The 16,890-nt window shown below is 37.8% G+C and overlaps 1 protein-coding gene across 1 annotated transcript in view; it reads right to left on the bottom strand.

Moving 5' to 3' along the window:
* Positions 1-14,154, bottom strand: part of bpifcl (BPI fold containing family C, like) — an 80,595-nt gene extending 66,441 nt beyond the window's left edge. The window contains exons 1-3 of the mRNA XM_039735069.1: positions 13,970-14,154; positions 7,644-7,771; positions 954-1,068 (exon numbers count right to left, since the gene is read on the bottom strand). Of these exons, the coding sequence (XP_039591003.1) occupies positions 954-1,068; positions 7,644-7,752 (224 nt within the window). The 5' untranslated portion in view covers positions 7,753-7,771; positions 13,970-14,154. The remainder of the gene's footprint in view (positions 1-953; positions 1,069-7,643; positions 7,772-13,969) is intronic.
* Between the last annotated feature and the right edge of the window lie 2,736 nt (positions 14,155-16,890).

Below are 16,890 nucleotides of genomic sequence, written 5' to 3'. Positions count from 1 at the left end.
ACCAGAGGGGCTGGAACCAGAAGGGTCTTCATCCATAGGCTCGGACCCAGAAGTGACATCAAAGGGCCAGGCAGAATTTCCCGTGAACTGTCTGCAGAAAAGTGAGGAAAAGAGTCAGTGCACTCTGCCCCATCCCGGTCTGGCTCAGAATTACCCTCATTCAAGCCCTTTAGCTGCCTCCCATGCACACGTGTGTGACAGGGTGTTTCTCCACCTCCATTCCAAAGATGTCCACATGCCTTGATCATTCTTGGTTGCTGCCTTGCGCCAATGTTGCAGGAATAGACTTTGGCCCCAAGTACCCTAAATTGGATTATCCTTTATTGACAGTGTTCTTGAAAGAGTAGCATTTTCTTTGTGCCGGATAGATGGAAATTGTGGATTTAGGGTTAGAGTTAGGGAAACCTATATATATTGGGTTCACTTCTTGTACAGAAGTTACTCTGCTCAAAGGCATAAAGAAGACCAGGAGATGAAACATTTAACAACCAGAAATGAAGTGAAACCATAAAGTTAAGCCTAACACACTAAACTAACTACACTTAACTAACTAAACTATTGAATCGTAAACCTGAAAGTCAAGAAAGATCACGCATTTCACTTATTAGAGTTTTTATCCAAATCATGAATACCTAAAGCCTCAATCATGCCAGATTTAAAGGGTTGCAATAATGATGCAAGGAGTGGCATTGTGCTCTTCAAAGCCCATGTCAACCATGAGACGAGTGTTAGTAGCAGAAATAATAATATGGCAATGTTTGGCTAAACAAAATAATGTTACGGTACAGTGAAAAATTAATCATTACATTCCTGAAACATATAACTGTGAGGAAACCAAACAAAACTGTGCTAGGGAAAAAGCAGCCAAAATACCCATGTACAAAATTGTTCTAAACTTTTTTTTAAGAGGGAGAGAAAGAAAAATGTATAATTCATAACCCAAGATGTCTTACCCTTGAAGTTCATAGTAGACATCTCCAATTGGACCTATGGAAGCACTTCCACTTACATCTGGAATATCCAAACTCTGCAGTTCTCTTTCTGCAATATCTTTTCCCACCTGTATTGCTAAAATGAATTTGCAAAGGATAAAAGAAAAAAAACAAAGCTATGAAGTTAGAATACAGTATGGCTAAGATCTAAAATTGTCCTCTTCTGTTTTCTTTTGACAAAACTCAAGGAAACACAGACCCAGAGACCCCTTTGGCTTCACCCGTTGAGGAATGAAAGACTTCAGGAGATGTCCTTCAGGCCCACTGTTTCACATGTTCCATCCCAGTGCAGCATCAAGAAACAACAGTGCATACAGGAAGTATAGGTCAATAAAAAGAGAGAAAGGAAATAGAAATATATTCAGTCTTATAGAGGGGAGGGGAGCATATACAAAGCTGATAAGACCACACCTCTGTACCTCTGTCAAAAGAAGAAGGGACACCAATCTTCAGCAGCTGATTGAGAAAAGCCTTTCACTTTTATATACCACCAAGGGTCATGCAAGAAGCTGACATCCAGTTGTAGATGTCCAAATTCTTGGACCTAGGCTCACATAACTTTGCTTTTAAGCTTCTAACATCTCATACTCCTTAATGACCACCTCACTTAAGGGCTTTGCACCTGGGGATCCAAGCGGAAATGACTACCCTTAGTCACCATAGACTTAACTTCTGGGTCCCTCTCTAGGTCAAAATACTTTTTAAATACACAAACACACACACAAGAATCAAGAAATGTGTAAAAAAAAAAATAAAGAAAGATACCATCTTCTCCAGCTGTCAAAAACAATTTACAAAAGATTAACATAAAAACTCTTGAACAACAGGACTCTGTAATCCTGCAAAAGACATAACACTTAAAAAGTGCAATCCAATGAAACATCAATATCAAGTGGCTATGCTTGAGTTTTTGTACGGCCAGTTGGTCACCTGCTGTTATTATCTTGTGCCCGAGTATTCAACACAATGGCAGTGCTCATTTGTCCCAATCTTAGACACTCTGACAGCTAACAACTCAAAGGGCTGCCATTTCCCTGCATAATAATCTTCTCCATTTCAGTCTTCTCTTTGTAAATCTTAGGCCTCATTGAAAAAATTCAAATGTGGACATGAGCATCTGTTTGATTATATATAAAAGCAAATATAATTTAAAATTCATATTTATGAAATAAGCATTCACCATTGAATATAAATACATTACCAGATAATAAACCACACTTGATTGTAGGCAGTGTGCATAGTATTAGGCGATTAACATAATAATGTTCCCCCTTGATAATATAAAGGGATGTGCTTTCATATTGAATTGTAAGCTCTGTTGCAGAAGGGACAATGGAGGACTCTTTATAAAACAGGACATTTGGCACAACGTCCCCATGTTAAAGTTCTCGTTTATTGTCATGTGTGCACAGTACAATGAGATTTTTACTTGCGTATCTCTCAGAGACTATAATATAATACAAACGGCAGACAATGAGTGCAATATTTTACATTAAATACAACATATGGCTAAATATATACATTGTATGTATACGTATCAAATGCAGAAGCATGGTGACTGATTTGAGGGTGCACTGGGAAAAGTAAGATATATGTTGAACACTTGTTAACACAATCTCCTCAACCACCCTTAGAATGGAAATTGGAGAGAACTGAGGTCACTTCCACACAATCTCTGACTGGGCCTAATCTGACCTGGGAAAAGTTAAAGAACACAGAAAGTTGGTAACATTTCACCAAAGGACTTCAGCGGGAAAAAATCATCTCATCTGAGAGCATTGTTTCTTTTGAAAGATTTTTCTTTTACTCCTATCATCAACTCTGGCAATTAAATGAAACTAGACACTTCTCATAACGTTTCTCCTGTTATGTACAGTAAATATACAGTACATCCTGTGGTGTCAGAAAGTATTCAGACCCCTTCACTATTTGCACACTTCATCGTGTTGTAGGTTTAATTTTAAATTAGCACCTTTGCCATTTTTGCCTGTCAATCTACACTCACTAACTCGTATTGACAAAGTTAAAGCATTTTTTCAGATAAAAATAAAAAATAAAAAACTGAAATCTCTTATTCATGTAAGTGTTTACATCCTTTTGCTGTAGCCCTCCAAATTATGGTTAGCTGCATTCTGTTTGCTTTAATTGTCCTTCAGATGTGTCTGGAATTTGATTGGCGTCTACCTGAGGTAAATTAAACTGATTGGGCATCATTTAGAAAGGCATACACCTGTGTATCGAACAATTCTTACTGCATGTCACGACAAAAACCAAGCCATGATGTTCACATTGCTCTCATCAGCGGACCCCTTATTTAAAACTACGGTGGGGTATACTGTATATCAGGGCATGGGTGCAAGACCAATCCTAAAGCTTTGAGTGTTATTGGCCACAATAATTGTGAAATGGAAAAAGTTTGGAACCACCAGGACTAAATTAACTAACTGAGAAATAAAGGTCTTGGTAAGGGAGGTGACCGAGAACTCAATGGATACTCTAATAGAGCCTTGAAATGGAAGAACCTGTCAAAAGGATGACAGTTTCAGCAGCAATCCATCAATCTGGTGTTAATGGTAGAGTGAGCAGACAGAAGCCAGTCTTGAGTATGATAGCACTGCAATGACTGTGAGAGTGTGAAGAAAATATTACCTGGGCCAAAGAGATCAAAATTGCACTCTCTGGGCAGAACTCCAACCACTATCTATGATGAAGACCAAATATTGCTCATCACCTGCCTAATACTTTCACCACTGTGAAGCATGGTGGAGGAAACATCATGTTTTGGGGGTGCTTCTCAGAGGCAGGGATAGAGTGACTGGTCAAACTGAGGGAATGGTCTCATCCATTACAGGAGATGGACGTCTGAAGAGGAGCTCTGTTAGCAGTAGCTTGATTTTCTCTCTTATTTCTTACTATCCTAAGGTATCCTGTATTTACCCAACCCAAAGAGTTTCTACTACAGTATATAAACATGAGTAACAAGAAAGGGGGTCAGAAAGGAAACTTAAAGCTACACCCAAGTCTAGACAGGCATCAAGTCCAAGTGCAAGGTACGACCTTTCAGAGATTGACTTGGAGCAGGCAGGTGAAAGTACAGATTTCCCAGGACCCCGCTCCACTGCATCATCTCCAGTCAAGATTAAAAATGGGAGTGAAGGTGCAAGTTATGCAGGTCACGATAGCTCACCGATTCCAGAATATCACTTGAAACTAGAAATGGCCATGTAATCCGTGCTTTCATCTACTGCTCGCGAGCCGGAAGCATTGGCTATAACGGGGTTGCCACAGAGCACGAAAGCCGAAATGATTTGTACGAACTGAAGGAAATGATCGCAACATTGGCCACGGCCATAAGTGAGCTTAAGAAAGACAGTCAGAAAAATATGAAGAAAGAAATAAGTGGCTTGCTCAAGACAAACGAGAAGCTGCAAAACGAGACAAATGAGAAGCTGTGGCAGGATAATAAAGACTTGGAAAAATGTATAATTCTCGTCGCATTTCATTTTCTTCATTTATCTTATTTCGCCTATTAAACTCGTCAATTTATGTATTTTTATAAGCTTTAAGTTTTACTCCATTGGCCATGCTCTCTTTCTCAGGGGTGGGGGTTGATTTGTTTTCAATCCTATTTTTTGTAAAAATTGATCTATTTGTATGGAATCATTACAATGAAATCAATAAAATTAAAAAAAAAAAACAATTGAGGGAATGGTGAATGTAGCCAAACACAAAGAGGTCATTGAAGAAAACCTGCAGTAGTGTGCATGTGACCTCAGATTAGGGCAACAGTTCAACTTTCAGCATGACAATGAACTAAAGTATACAGAAAAGACAATGCTGGATGCCTTTGAGACACGTAAAATGCCCTGACTTAAACCCAGTAGGACATGTGTGGAGAGACCTGAAGATGGCAGTTCATAGGCAATACCTAGCTAGTCTAATAGAGCTTGAGAGGATCTTCCAGGAAGAATACGATAAACTGTGCGAATCTGCCCAAATGCTAAATTCTGTTGAGAATTTCGGTCTGTCAAACATGTTCCTGTCAGAGTTTCCTCCAGTTTCTAAGTTCCTTTTGATGGTGTAGAAGTCTGTACCCACTGACACCCTGGCTTTCTTTTCAATTTCTCCTTAGGGAAGACTTACACTTTTAATGATTGTAACAGTCTTTGTGTTCTTTGTTAATTGCAATTATGATAGCAATATACAGTGCAATATTGTCCAAATAATGCTTCAGATGGCATAGGTTTCATTCCAACACCGCTTTAATGTAGACAGAAGATTTGCAAATCAACAAAAGTTGCAACACTATTAGGAACTGTGGGTATCAACTTTCAAGGTTTAATTAACTTCCTTTGCTAAAGAAAAGCTGTAAGTTATTAACCCATCATGTGTTCCCAGAAAATGGTCTTTTGCATAACTCTGTAAATTCCATTAATTTTTAGTGTTTGGTACCCTAAACTTTTTTTTAGTGTCTCTCAGTTACCTTTGCATCATTTCAGGTTGTTTAGTAAACCTGAGCTGGATACATTTCAATGAATGCTAGAAATATGGGGGTGTTTTAACATCTTTTGATATAGATATAGATATAGATATAGATCTGCGGTGGGCTGGCGCCCTACCCAGGGTTTGTTTCCTGCCTCGCACCCTGTGTTGGCTAGGATTGGCTCCAGCAGACCCCCGTGACCCAGTAGTTAGGATATAACAGGCTGGATAATGGATGGATGGATAGATTTAGATAAATAAGATATAGATATAGATATAGATATAGATATAGATATAGATATAGATATAGATATAGATATAGATATAGATATAGATATAGATATAGATGATATACCAAACACACATCATGTATACTGATGGACTTTTCAAAGTGAGCAACTATCGAGTAACCCTGATAACCTGAGGATTAAAACTTTGCCAGAAAAGAAAAAGGATAAAAGTGATTGCAGGAATGCCTAAGGACTTCTTGCATTTGTAGGATAGCGTGTGTTATACGGGTTCTGGACTGAAGGTAACTGTGGGCCAATAATATTCTGAGCTGGCTTCACCACCTTCAGCAATGTTTTGCAGTTCTGAGTTAAGAATTCACCATACCAGGACGTTATATAGTCAGTGAAGACTGAAAACCAAAACAATACTTTAGGAGCCGATAAGCATAAATGGAGATATATGAGGAAATACAGGCATTTGAGAGTCTTTTCAAGCCTGTCTCAGATTTACTGTGTCAACTTCAGATCATTAACAAAAGTTGGCTCCTAGAAATTTTAAGCTGCCGATGCTCACCACAACATCTACCTGAATGCAAATAGGACTGTAGTATGTCTCCTTCTTCATAGAAGGTATGACTAGCTCCTTGATTTTATTATTAAATAAATGAGAAGTCATTGTCCTGGCAGCACTGAGTCAGAATGAAAATTCCTTCTCTATAATCCATGTCCTTATTGTCGGTTATGAAGCCTGTGATAATTATGTCATCCGCCAAATTTAATGATGGATTTGGAATTGTGCTTGCTCACAAAGTTATAGGTAAGCAAGGAATAAACCTTGGGAAGTCCTTGTAGAGAAACAGTGTCAGGGATATGGTGGTGCCAACCTGCTTAGGCTGAGAACTCTTTGATAAAAAGTCCAAAATTTTGTTGTATAGATTGACACTAAGTACCAAGTTACTAGATGAAGAGATGTTAAGAATTTGTAATGAAAAGTATTGAAAGATGAAACAAAGTTATTTGTACAAGCCAACGTCATAACCAAAAAATCAAGCTGATCGTTCTCTAAGTTTCAAAAATTAGACAAAAATCGTACAGTAGTTCTTAGGACCAAAAAGAGAGTTCTAAGTCTGGGAGAAAATAACAATCACAAGAATCAGACACTAACACCAAGTTCATCCAATCTTTATATGATCATACCAATTATGTTATATGTTGCACATTCCTGGAGCATTCTGGGTAGATTATCATAACAACTTAATGCACCCATGACTAAATATGATGGCATCACAGCATAATGATATCATAATCATCTTTTTCAGAAAATCTTCTAGAGAAAAGCATAGTGGTACATAAACAGACACATTCTATGCTTTAAACAGGTAATCCCATAATAAACAGCTTGATGATCAATTGCAGTGCTCAAAAGTATTAAAGTCTCTGCAACATTTACTCATAGTAATCTATGATTAAGGAGCTGCAAGTATTTTTTGATTTTGTCTAAACACTTTAACCTAACCCAGTAAAGATGGTCTATAATAATAATAATAATACATTTTATTTACACTGCACTTTATATAAACAATCTCAAAGTGTTACAGAGTAAAATAAAGTAATAAAACAAAAAGACATAAAAAAAAAAACAGGAAAGGCAAACACAAATTAAGTGAGCATGTAAGGTTTTCACTTTCTTGATCAGGATTGTTTGGCAGTTTTTTTGTCTTTATGTGTGAGTTGAACATTTATAAGTAGATATTTCCAGGTGTTTTTCATATTTCATTCCAACTATAATATATACACATTTAAATGTGTGCAGAACATGGCATGTCAAAGGCAGTGTACTATATAAAAAATCATTATCTACACCAGACTACACAAAGTTATTGGGTACCCACCCTATACATGGCAATATGCATTTGATCCCAACATTATGGTCTCCTACCATAGTCAATTGCCCGCTGCGTCACCAGGCTCTTCATGCCAGGGTTGGTGTCAGAAGTAATGGTTGAAATCAGGGAGATCAGAAAAACCACTTGCCAAAGCTTCCTCATGATTGAATCTGCAATAAAGCTGAAAGAAAACAATTTTTGCAAGACTCTATTCAATTTTCACATTCACTATATTTAGAGCAGTAATTTCACTTGTTACAAGTGCAGAAAGGCCTTTCAACAAACAATCATAAGACCACAATGGTTTATCTTCTCGATATTTTGCATCAAACACACTCTGTCCGTGATTGTGTCTTTTTATGTGATTTGTGATTCTGATTTTTTTTTTCATTCAGAAAGTCTGTGAGTTATTTCATTATTAAAACAGTAAAATAAAAAAATGTCTTCAATAGAAAATAGAATAAAACTTGGTCTGCTTTTTTCATATTTGTACATTTTAATTTATTTGATTTCTGAGGAAATATGGAAAGGCATGTTATTTAATCACACTTTTCCAGCAATTTCAACTTATGTATGCTGATTTGGAAAGTACACTAACCCCTAATGGCACCTGCCATCTACCCCAGAAATGTACCACTCGAATGCCCGTTCAAGAGCAATTTAAAGAGAGAATGATTTGACATTTCTGGGAAATGTGAAATGTTCCCTTCTTAGTTCAAGACCTGGTTTAATTGTCAAAAATTAACTTTGTGTGAACCAGTTGTTAAAACATCCAGAGCAAGTATAAATCAAACAGTCAGGGATAAAATGTGCTGGCATGAATTTGAGAGACCTATTATGAAAGACTTTTAGAAGTGGCTCGACCAATTTGCACAAGTCTGACCTGTTTGTCTAACAAGTTATGTGTCAAAAAGAGCTGGGAAATAAAATGGATTCTGAAATAAAGGAGCTATTCTTCATTCAAAAGGAGTTACTCTTCATCCGGAAGGAGAAATTGTTGAGCCCAGTTATTCATAGATGAGCTTGGTACATCTTCTGCTGTATACCCACTGCTTTTATCAAATGAAGGAAATGGTGTACTCAGGAGGCAGTGATGCAGCATAATAAATATAAAGTCAGATCTGTCTAATTTTCAAGCAATGTAGCAAACATTTTACGATCATTGCTCCTGTGGATTGGATTTGTTGCTTATCAGTTTCTCATCCAAATGTATTTAACGTGCCTGTCTGATTCAAGCATGTTTTACACAAAAAGTATATTAGCCTGGAAAATCACAGTGAACTTGTGTATTTGAAAACATTTGTGATTATGCTGGCACCAGATAATGCTACAACTACTACTAATAGCACTAGAACCAGGGCCTGGGACTGAAATGTACCAAATTAATCATTTAATAACACCAAAACCAATATAACATTATCAAAGAAGATTTTAAATGGCAAGACTGTTCCGCTTTTTTGGTAAATTGCACATACAGTAAGTAAATCATTTTTCATCCATTTCAGATCGGCCACTGTGAAATAAATGAAATCTGGCCCAGTGGAGTGTTCCAGTTTTCCCCTATGACTGGTGTGGTCAAAATCCTATTTTTTCTTTAAATCAAAACATGAAGATCTACGGCAACGTCAATGTCTTTCCACTCCCCTACCTGAGACTGTTATGCATGAACATTAACAATTAAGGATATCATTAGGTCATCCTGGCCAATCTGAATAAGAAAATCTTGGAGTGATCATACCCAGGAATTTCATGGCCCTTTATTAAAAAGAGGCCAGTATTTAAAACCATGCCAATATTGCACAAGTGTATTCTTTTATCCATTTTTTTTTGTTGTTGAACCTGTTTAAATATGTATCTAGGACATGGAGCCCCTCATGTCATACAATTCTGCACAGCTCAATTTTGTCTGTTTGATAGAGCAAAGCACCATTAACCCACTTATTCATTTTTTGCTATTCGCATCCTTCTTTTTATGAGGAAAGTGGTGAGCAGCTGGACTTGGTCACCAATCAGATTTCTAGTTTATGAGGAACAATGCAGATTCGATTGGGGCTTTCCCAGTATGCTATGTTTGTCTATCCAAGATTAGACTTACAAAAGACTAATAGCCATTTACCCTGGGATGTTATACTGCAGTAATATGGGATTTGGGAAAGGTCATTACACAGACCATTCATTCTACAGATGTGGACAAATTTGTTGCTACCCTTACAGTTCATTGAAAAAGTTCTGTATGCATCCTGAAAAGTGATTAAACGAAAAGCAATTGTTCCATGTATACCTGCATGCCTTTGATATGACAGCAAGTAAAGCAAAATAAGTGTGAAAAGAAATCAAGCATTGCTTATTCTACAAAGATATTCTGAAATTGCCTGGACACATTTGTTGGTGCTCCTAGAAAAAATAATAAATAATTGGGTGATTTTCGAACTAGCTGTTGTTTTAAATTAGTATAACACATGTCTTCAATCTGGCAATTGGTCATTCAGTGTATTTAAGTGGAGAGCAGTCTTCACTGTGCTGTTTGCTATGATCATGTGTCCTATGGTGAAAGCAAAGGCAAGAGTTCTCTGAAGAGGTCGGAAAGGAAATTATAGACAAGCATTTTAAAGGGAAAGGCTAGACGACCATCTCCAAGCAGCTTGATGTTCCTGTGTCAACAGTTGCAAATATTATTAAGAAGCATAAGGTCCATGGAACTGTTGCCATCCTACCTGGATGCAGCTGCAAAAGGAAAATAAACCCCAGAATGGGCAGAAGGAATGTGAGAAAGGCAGACAAAAAGGCAGAAGAGATACAAGCTGAAGTCCAAGGTCAAGGTCCATCAGTGATGATCGCACCATCGGTCACTGTTGAATGATGGTGGCCTCAATGGAAGAAGACCCAGGAGGACTCTTCTACTTAAAAAAAAAACAAACATACAAATCTGGGCAGGAGTTTGCTAAAATGCATACAGACAAGCCACAATACTTCTGAGAGAATATCCCTTGAACACATGAGACAAAACTGGAGCTTTCTGGCAAGTCACGTCAGTTTGAGTCTGTGCAGGGTACGATGGAAACTCGAGACTATCAAGACATTCTGGAGCAAAATGTACTGCCCAGTTTCAGAAAGCACCATCTCACTCACAGGTCATGGATCCTCCAACAGGATAAGAACCCAAAACTCACAACTAAAAGCACCCAAGAATGGCTAAGAAGAAAACATAGGACTATTCTGTGAAGCCTGATTTGAATCTTCTGAAACATCTATGAAAAGAACTCAAACATACAGTCTGGAGAAGGGACCCTTCAAACCTGACACAGCTGGAGATGTTTAATCAGGAAGAGTGGGCCAAACAACATGTGGACAGGAACAGAAGTCTCATTGAGAGCAACAGGAATCGCTTCCTTGCCGTGATTATGTAACAAAACGTTGGGTTAAGGGTCCAATCATTTTTGACCATGCCATTTTTGTTTGTGTTATGATTTGAACATTTCTGAATCAAAACTCTAAAGCAAAATCTGATTCTCGTTAAATACGGAATAAACAAGATGGATGCCAATTACTTTTGTCAGTTCAAGCTATTTCAGAGACAGTTGTGGATTCTTCTTTTTTCATGGAGGTGTACCAACGTATTGGTCAACCTCTTTATCTGCTTTGTGTACCTGTAAATCAACATTTCATTGAAAGAGGCAACAGGAATCTGATTAATATCAGTATTGGACTCCTCCAATGGTGACTCTTGTCTCCTCACGTTAGCATGTTTGTACATTTTATTAGTATGTCTTTTCTAGAAACATTTGTTAAAAATTATTTATAATACCAGGATACACTGCAATTTTTATACAAGTTTTTATGACTTGACAACAGGTGGATTACATGACAGGGTCAGAGAGTGAATCAATGGTGGGGACTGAACTGTCAGCCTTGTGGCTTAAAGTGCAACATTCTTGCTACAAAACACATTCCTCCTCCCCCATGTTTATGGACCTGATATAAATGCACTAGTGAGAATTGCAGAGTATTTAGTTTTGTTATATGAGAGTGTCCTTTAGACCGCGTCTGACTTTTAGATTTGGAACACTTCACAGTCAAAGTGAAGCACTTACAAGAAGATTCCTCCAATCCAGACCTCATGATTCTCTTACAGAGAAAATGATGTCTCTCTCCATGTGAGACAGGAGTGGTTGACACTTGAAGACCTTGGGGTCTTGTTCATGTGTGACTTTAGAGGAGGTTGAGGATGACCTACAGGTTGGTATGGCAGCAGGAACAATAATGGGTGTTGTACAGTACTGTGAAAGTGATGTGAGATTTAAGGGTTTAAAGGTTGGGAGCCTTTGATACTGACCAAAATAATCAAATTATGGGCTCATTTGACTGAAATAGTAGCAGGAGTTAGAGAAGTATTCATATTGTACAAAGTACAGTGAAAATCCGACATGCTTATCTGACCAACTTGCTAGAAGTTTTGTAGGATTCAAGACTTGGATCTGACAATCATATGGGACCTTGAAATAAAGCCAGAACTTTTCAGCATCAATAAGAGCTAGCTGACATAATTTAAACATCTTCTTAGAATTCATCCAAGCAGGTATATACACAGGTCTGAATCCTATTTCTTAGCTGACCTGGAAGCCAGGAAAGGACTTACTGTACATTTGTATCCATTCAGTAGACTCATGAAGCAGAGTCTAGAGATGAGCAGGCAGAGAAAGAGGTCTTGGGATTGAGAGATGGGAAGAGAGCAAAAACTTCAGATGGTTGAAGTAGTAAGCATCTCATACGATGGCTGAGTCAGCAAAAGCTCAAGTAAAGTTTGACAGTTGCGGTATGAGTCGATAAACTGGTTAAAACTAAACCTGTTCATGTGTTTAGTATTTCTTTCATATTTTCTTAGTTTTACCTTATAAACTGAAAACACCTGATATTGTGAAAATTAGTAAGTACTAGGATCATGTTTTTAAAAATCCTCCATTTCCCTTTGTCTCTCTTGTACTCACTGTCAAAATAATGTAGCTGAGCAATGCTGCTCTCTTTTACCTAACATTGCATTTTCTGCCTTTCCATATTTCTCTCTGTCACTCTCATCATCGCAGAAGTCGTTTCTGTGGTCTTTGTGCATCTCCCTTAACTTATTGCATACTCTCACACCGCTATTGTGGTTATTTAAGCCTTGGCAATCTTTCATCGCCAGTTTTTCTGTGTTTCCCTCAGAAGAGCCAGTGGGACAATATAACGAACTACCGTACGTTTGTCCATGAAGGTTTCAATTGGAGGGTCGTACAGTACCGTTAGTCTCTTCTTCGGTACGAAAGCTGACACCTTCTGACATATTTCAGCAAAACCTACTCTTAAAACATGTGGGCTGTGTTTGATTAGACTGGTGAAAAGCTGCAGCCCCACCTTCGACTTGCAGTCAGTGCCGTAGTAATACGATCTGATGTTGGGAGACGCGGTAAGTAAGATGCTCGTGGTTCGTTATAAGATGTTGATTATGCAATTCGTGTGAAGGGTGCCTCAGTATATTTCTGCAAAACAACCTCTCGTTATCAAACCTATTAATCGAATCGAGAATTTATTGTTGCACCCCGGACCGTTAAAACGTCTTTTCAAGCGGTGTATTGCTTTGTTTCAACACAGTTTGCTTGCTCCGTACTTCGAACATATCAGTGTTCATTACTGGTTTAAGGGTGCAAACTCTCACCTGACTCCAAATAAACCAAACCAAAAAAAAAAAAAAAAAGCTTTGCCTTTGTGACGTAAGATGCCCAGGGTCGAACTTCCGGACACTTAGATCCTAAAATGAGCATTCAGCGTGATGGCACCAGAGAAAAGTTTTGATTCTAAAAAAAAAAAAAATAACTTTTTTTTTTTATTATTTTGTTTAGTAACAGGTTCGTAAAATAACCATAAACAGATTATATCAAGATTCGTGAAATACCAATGGGTTCCTGATTTTATCTTCTTGCATACTGTAGGCTAAAGTTCGTTTTTTTTCTTGATCTGTTAGAATCCTGTTAAATAGCCTACTGTACCTTAAAGATTTCAGTTTTGTCCACTTATTATGAACATCTGCAATGTCTAAAGAGACCATTACATTTAGAACTCCTCCCAAAATGAGTTATTTGTCAAGCAATGGTTCTATGAGGAACGACACAACCCAGTGAAATTCAATTTTTGAAAACCATTTTAAGATTGTCGCAGTCCTCTAATTAATCTGCACTAGACTTCGACTTGCCGTTTATAGTTTTCTCATTACTGTTGATCATTAATTTTAGATCGCTAGTTACCATTTACTGAAGTACAGGAGTGATAAGACACAACCTAATGCAGGAGACAACTCAAATAAGCAAGATGTATAATGAAATGCGGCACGGCGGGTTTTGACACGCACCTTTAATAGCTGCGGGAGAATAACTGGCGACTCGCTTCTTCTGACGGCTTTCCAGCAACGCTTCGTTGCTTAGCGTAAGGCAAAAAAACAACGTCTGGTGCCGTTTAGAAGGACATCTGGAAAGCAACGTACAGTGATAAACTAGAAACAGTAATAAGTTGATACACGTACGCGCTTAAGAAATAGAGGAAGTAATACTTGCTATCAGTTTTCGTTCTGCTTTCTCTCCTTTCCTACACATATTAGTCATACACCAGCACCTTCCGAAGAATCTGAGAGTCTAATTTTTATCTAAACATGCTCAATTTAAATTGCATTTTAGTACCCCAAATTGAATCAAATCATTTTTGCACCGTGGTTTGCTTTATCCTGTCTCACTATGGCACTTTAATACTTGGTTTCTTCATGTGTTCTGGAGTCATTTCAACACATTTTAATGGGTAAGGTGAGCTTTTCCTTCACATTTAAAGTATTTTAATTACAATTCGCTTTTTTATTTGGTAACTTAAAAACTTTGAAAATGCTAATTACAAACTTGTTCCAAAAAAAAGGTGTTTTGAGTATTATCGTCATCTGCGACTCACGTGAAGTTTGCCGCTGTGCTGCCTCTTTTCCGTTATGTCACAAACCAAAGCCATGCATCACTTTGACCCTAAAAATGTGTTTGTAAAGCCCTTCCACATTCTGTTTCTACACTACAGATGTTGTTCAGTGGGCAGGAAACGTACTGCCATGAGCTTCGGCAGACGTGTTAAGTGGCTGGGAACTTAGACATCCTGTTTCAAATGAAAAGAAATGGAAAGAAATCATGTCACCCAACCACCTGGATTAAGTTACCCAATCGTTTTTTATTATTAATTAATTAATTTATTTATTAATTAACCGAAGTTGCTTACAATTGTAAGATGTAGTAATTATTATTATTATTGTATTATCACAACGTATTAAATAATGATTGAGTTTTAGAAAATTGAACAAAATCATTAAATCTGAATTTATAACATGGAACCATGTCTTTATTTAAGTATTGGCTGAAGGTCCCCTGGTTTGTCTTTTAGAGTGTACTACAGTATTACTACTGCTATTATCAGGTAACCTGTGACCTGATGGTGTTGAACATTCCTCCTGCAATATCAGAAATTGGGCTCCCGGATTGAAAAAAGTTGAACCTTAGCTGAATGCTCAAACATGCAGCGCTTTACACGTTTTGGCAGTGTTTAGATATTGTTATTGTAGAAACAAAAGCTGTCGCTGTCTCACACTGTTGCCAATTAAGTGATTACTCTGATTTTTCCTTGTACCTAAACTTGACTTTTATTTTGTTTTGGATTGCACAGATTCATTTAAATTTAAATCGGATATGAGCACAGATATCTAGCCTGAATTTGACCCGCATGTGCATTATGAACAAACCGATTTTGTTAGACAGATGCAAAATAATGTTACTGATGCCGGTTAGTGCAGGACATCTGCGAGTTCGTAAGATCGTGATAGCAAGTAAGAGAAAAAGGGTTCGAGTCCTTGGTTTGAGCGCATTTGTCAGTGCAGGTGGGCACAGAACACGGGGCCCAAGGACAGCCGACGGGACTGGAGAGGGGGCGAGGCGAAGGTTTCGGAGGCAACACAATAGTTCAAAGAGCAGCGTTGATCCGTTCTGAAAAAAAAATGGATTCCACGCCTTTTTGTTTTGTTAAACTCACATCTCTAAAAAAAAATCAGATCTGTGCACGAGTACAAAATGGGAATTGAGCTGCAGTGTGAGGTTTAGTCTATTTTGGATTCAGAAATTCAATGCAAGGTTATACGTGCTACCTGGCGTGCAGGCTCAGGTTCCATTGGTTTAATATCAACGCGGTGGCTTTCAAAAGGATACGAAAAGGAATAACAATCAGTAATAACGATAAGAAGAGTCATTTTAATACCATGGATTAAACAAAACACCGCAAACTGGATCATAACTATTAATCCTAAAAATGACTGAAATTAATATATAAATTAACAAAAAGAAAAAGACAAAACATCCACAGGTCCCAGACCTGCACTGATGAGAATATCAGTGAGAATTTCCTGCACTTAATATTTTTTTGTTTTCGCCGGGGTTGTCTGCAAATGGTGGGGAAGGAGGATGCAGAGGAGGAGGAGGAGAAGAAGAGGAAGAAGAAGAAGCATTTTCTGTCATGATTACCATGATGCTTGAAATCTCCTGACAGTTAATCATTTGCACCATTGGTGACACAGCTAGCATTTCTCCAATCCCCTGTTCTATTAATGCTGTAAGAATTAAGATGTTAATCTTTGGAACAGTTTGGTAATGACTTGTATTGTTGAGCTGCAGCAATTAGACATTTTGCTTGTTGTCTTTTCATGATGTAACTGTTCAGTCTCTGTTACCTTACAGGGTGATTTACACTCTTATTGTGCTCACACATCTCATGAAGGAACAGACCAGTTTCACAGTTGTTTTTTAGGCTGAAAATCCACAAAATATTTTTTCAATTTTCAAAAAATAAAATACGTTTTTTGGCTGGCTTTGTCAAGCCCTGATGAGGTGGCCCTTTGAATCATGGAGGCCTGACCTGAGGGGCCTGCAAAGGCATACTCTGTGTCATTGGTGAGAGCCTTTATGTTTCACTTCAGTTTTTAAGTTCACAGGAACCATAATTGTGGTAACTGTAAAAATTCCAGAACAGCTTTAGACAAAGCATGAGCAAAAAAATCTTACAATATAAAATGTGTTGCCTGCTGCCCAATGACCAAGTGAGGATGGGCTCCAACATACTGCAAAGTCAATCTTAGAGCAATCCAAATAGGAAATGGAAGGTGGATTTTGGTACAAGCTTAATTTTAAAACATAACACCATTTAATATTTTGTGGTTTCAGAAATAAGTAGGTTGAGATCTTCAAAAAAATCAACAGAGTG

The sequence above is a fragment of the Polypterus senegalus genome, chromosome 14, assembly GCF_016835505.1.
Source record: "Polypterus senegalus isolate Bchr_013 chromosome 14, ASM1683550v1, whole genome shotgun sequence".
Taxonomy (NCBI): domain Eukaryota; kingdom Metazoa; phylum Chordata; class Cladistia; order Polypteriformes; family Polypteridae; genus Polypterus; species Polypterus senegalus.
Note: the sequence above shows the minus strand (reverse complement) of the source record. Positions and strands in the feature narration are given on the sequence as shown.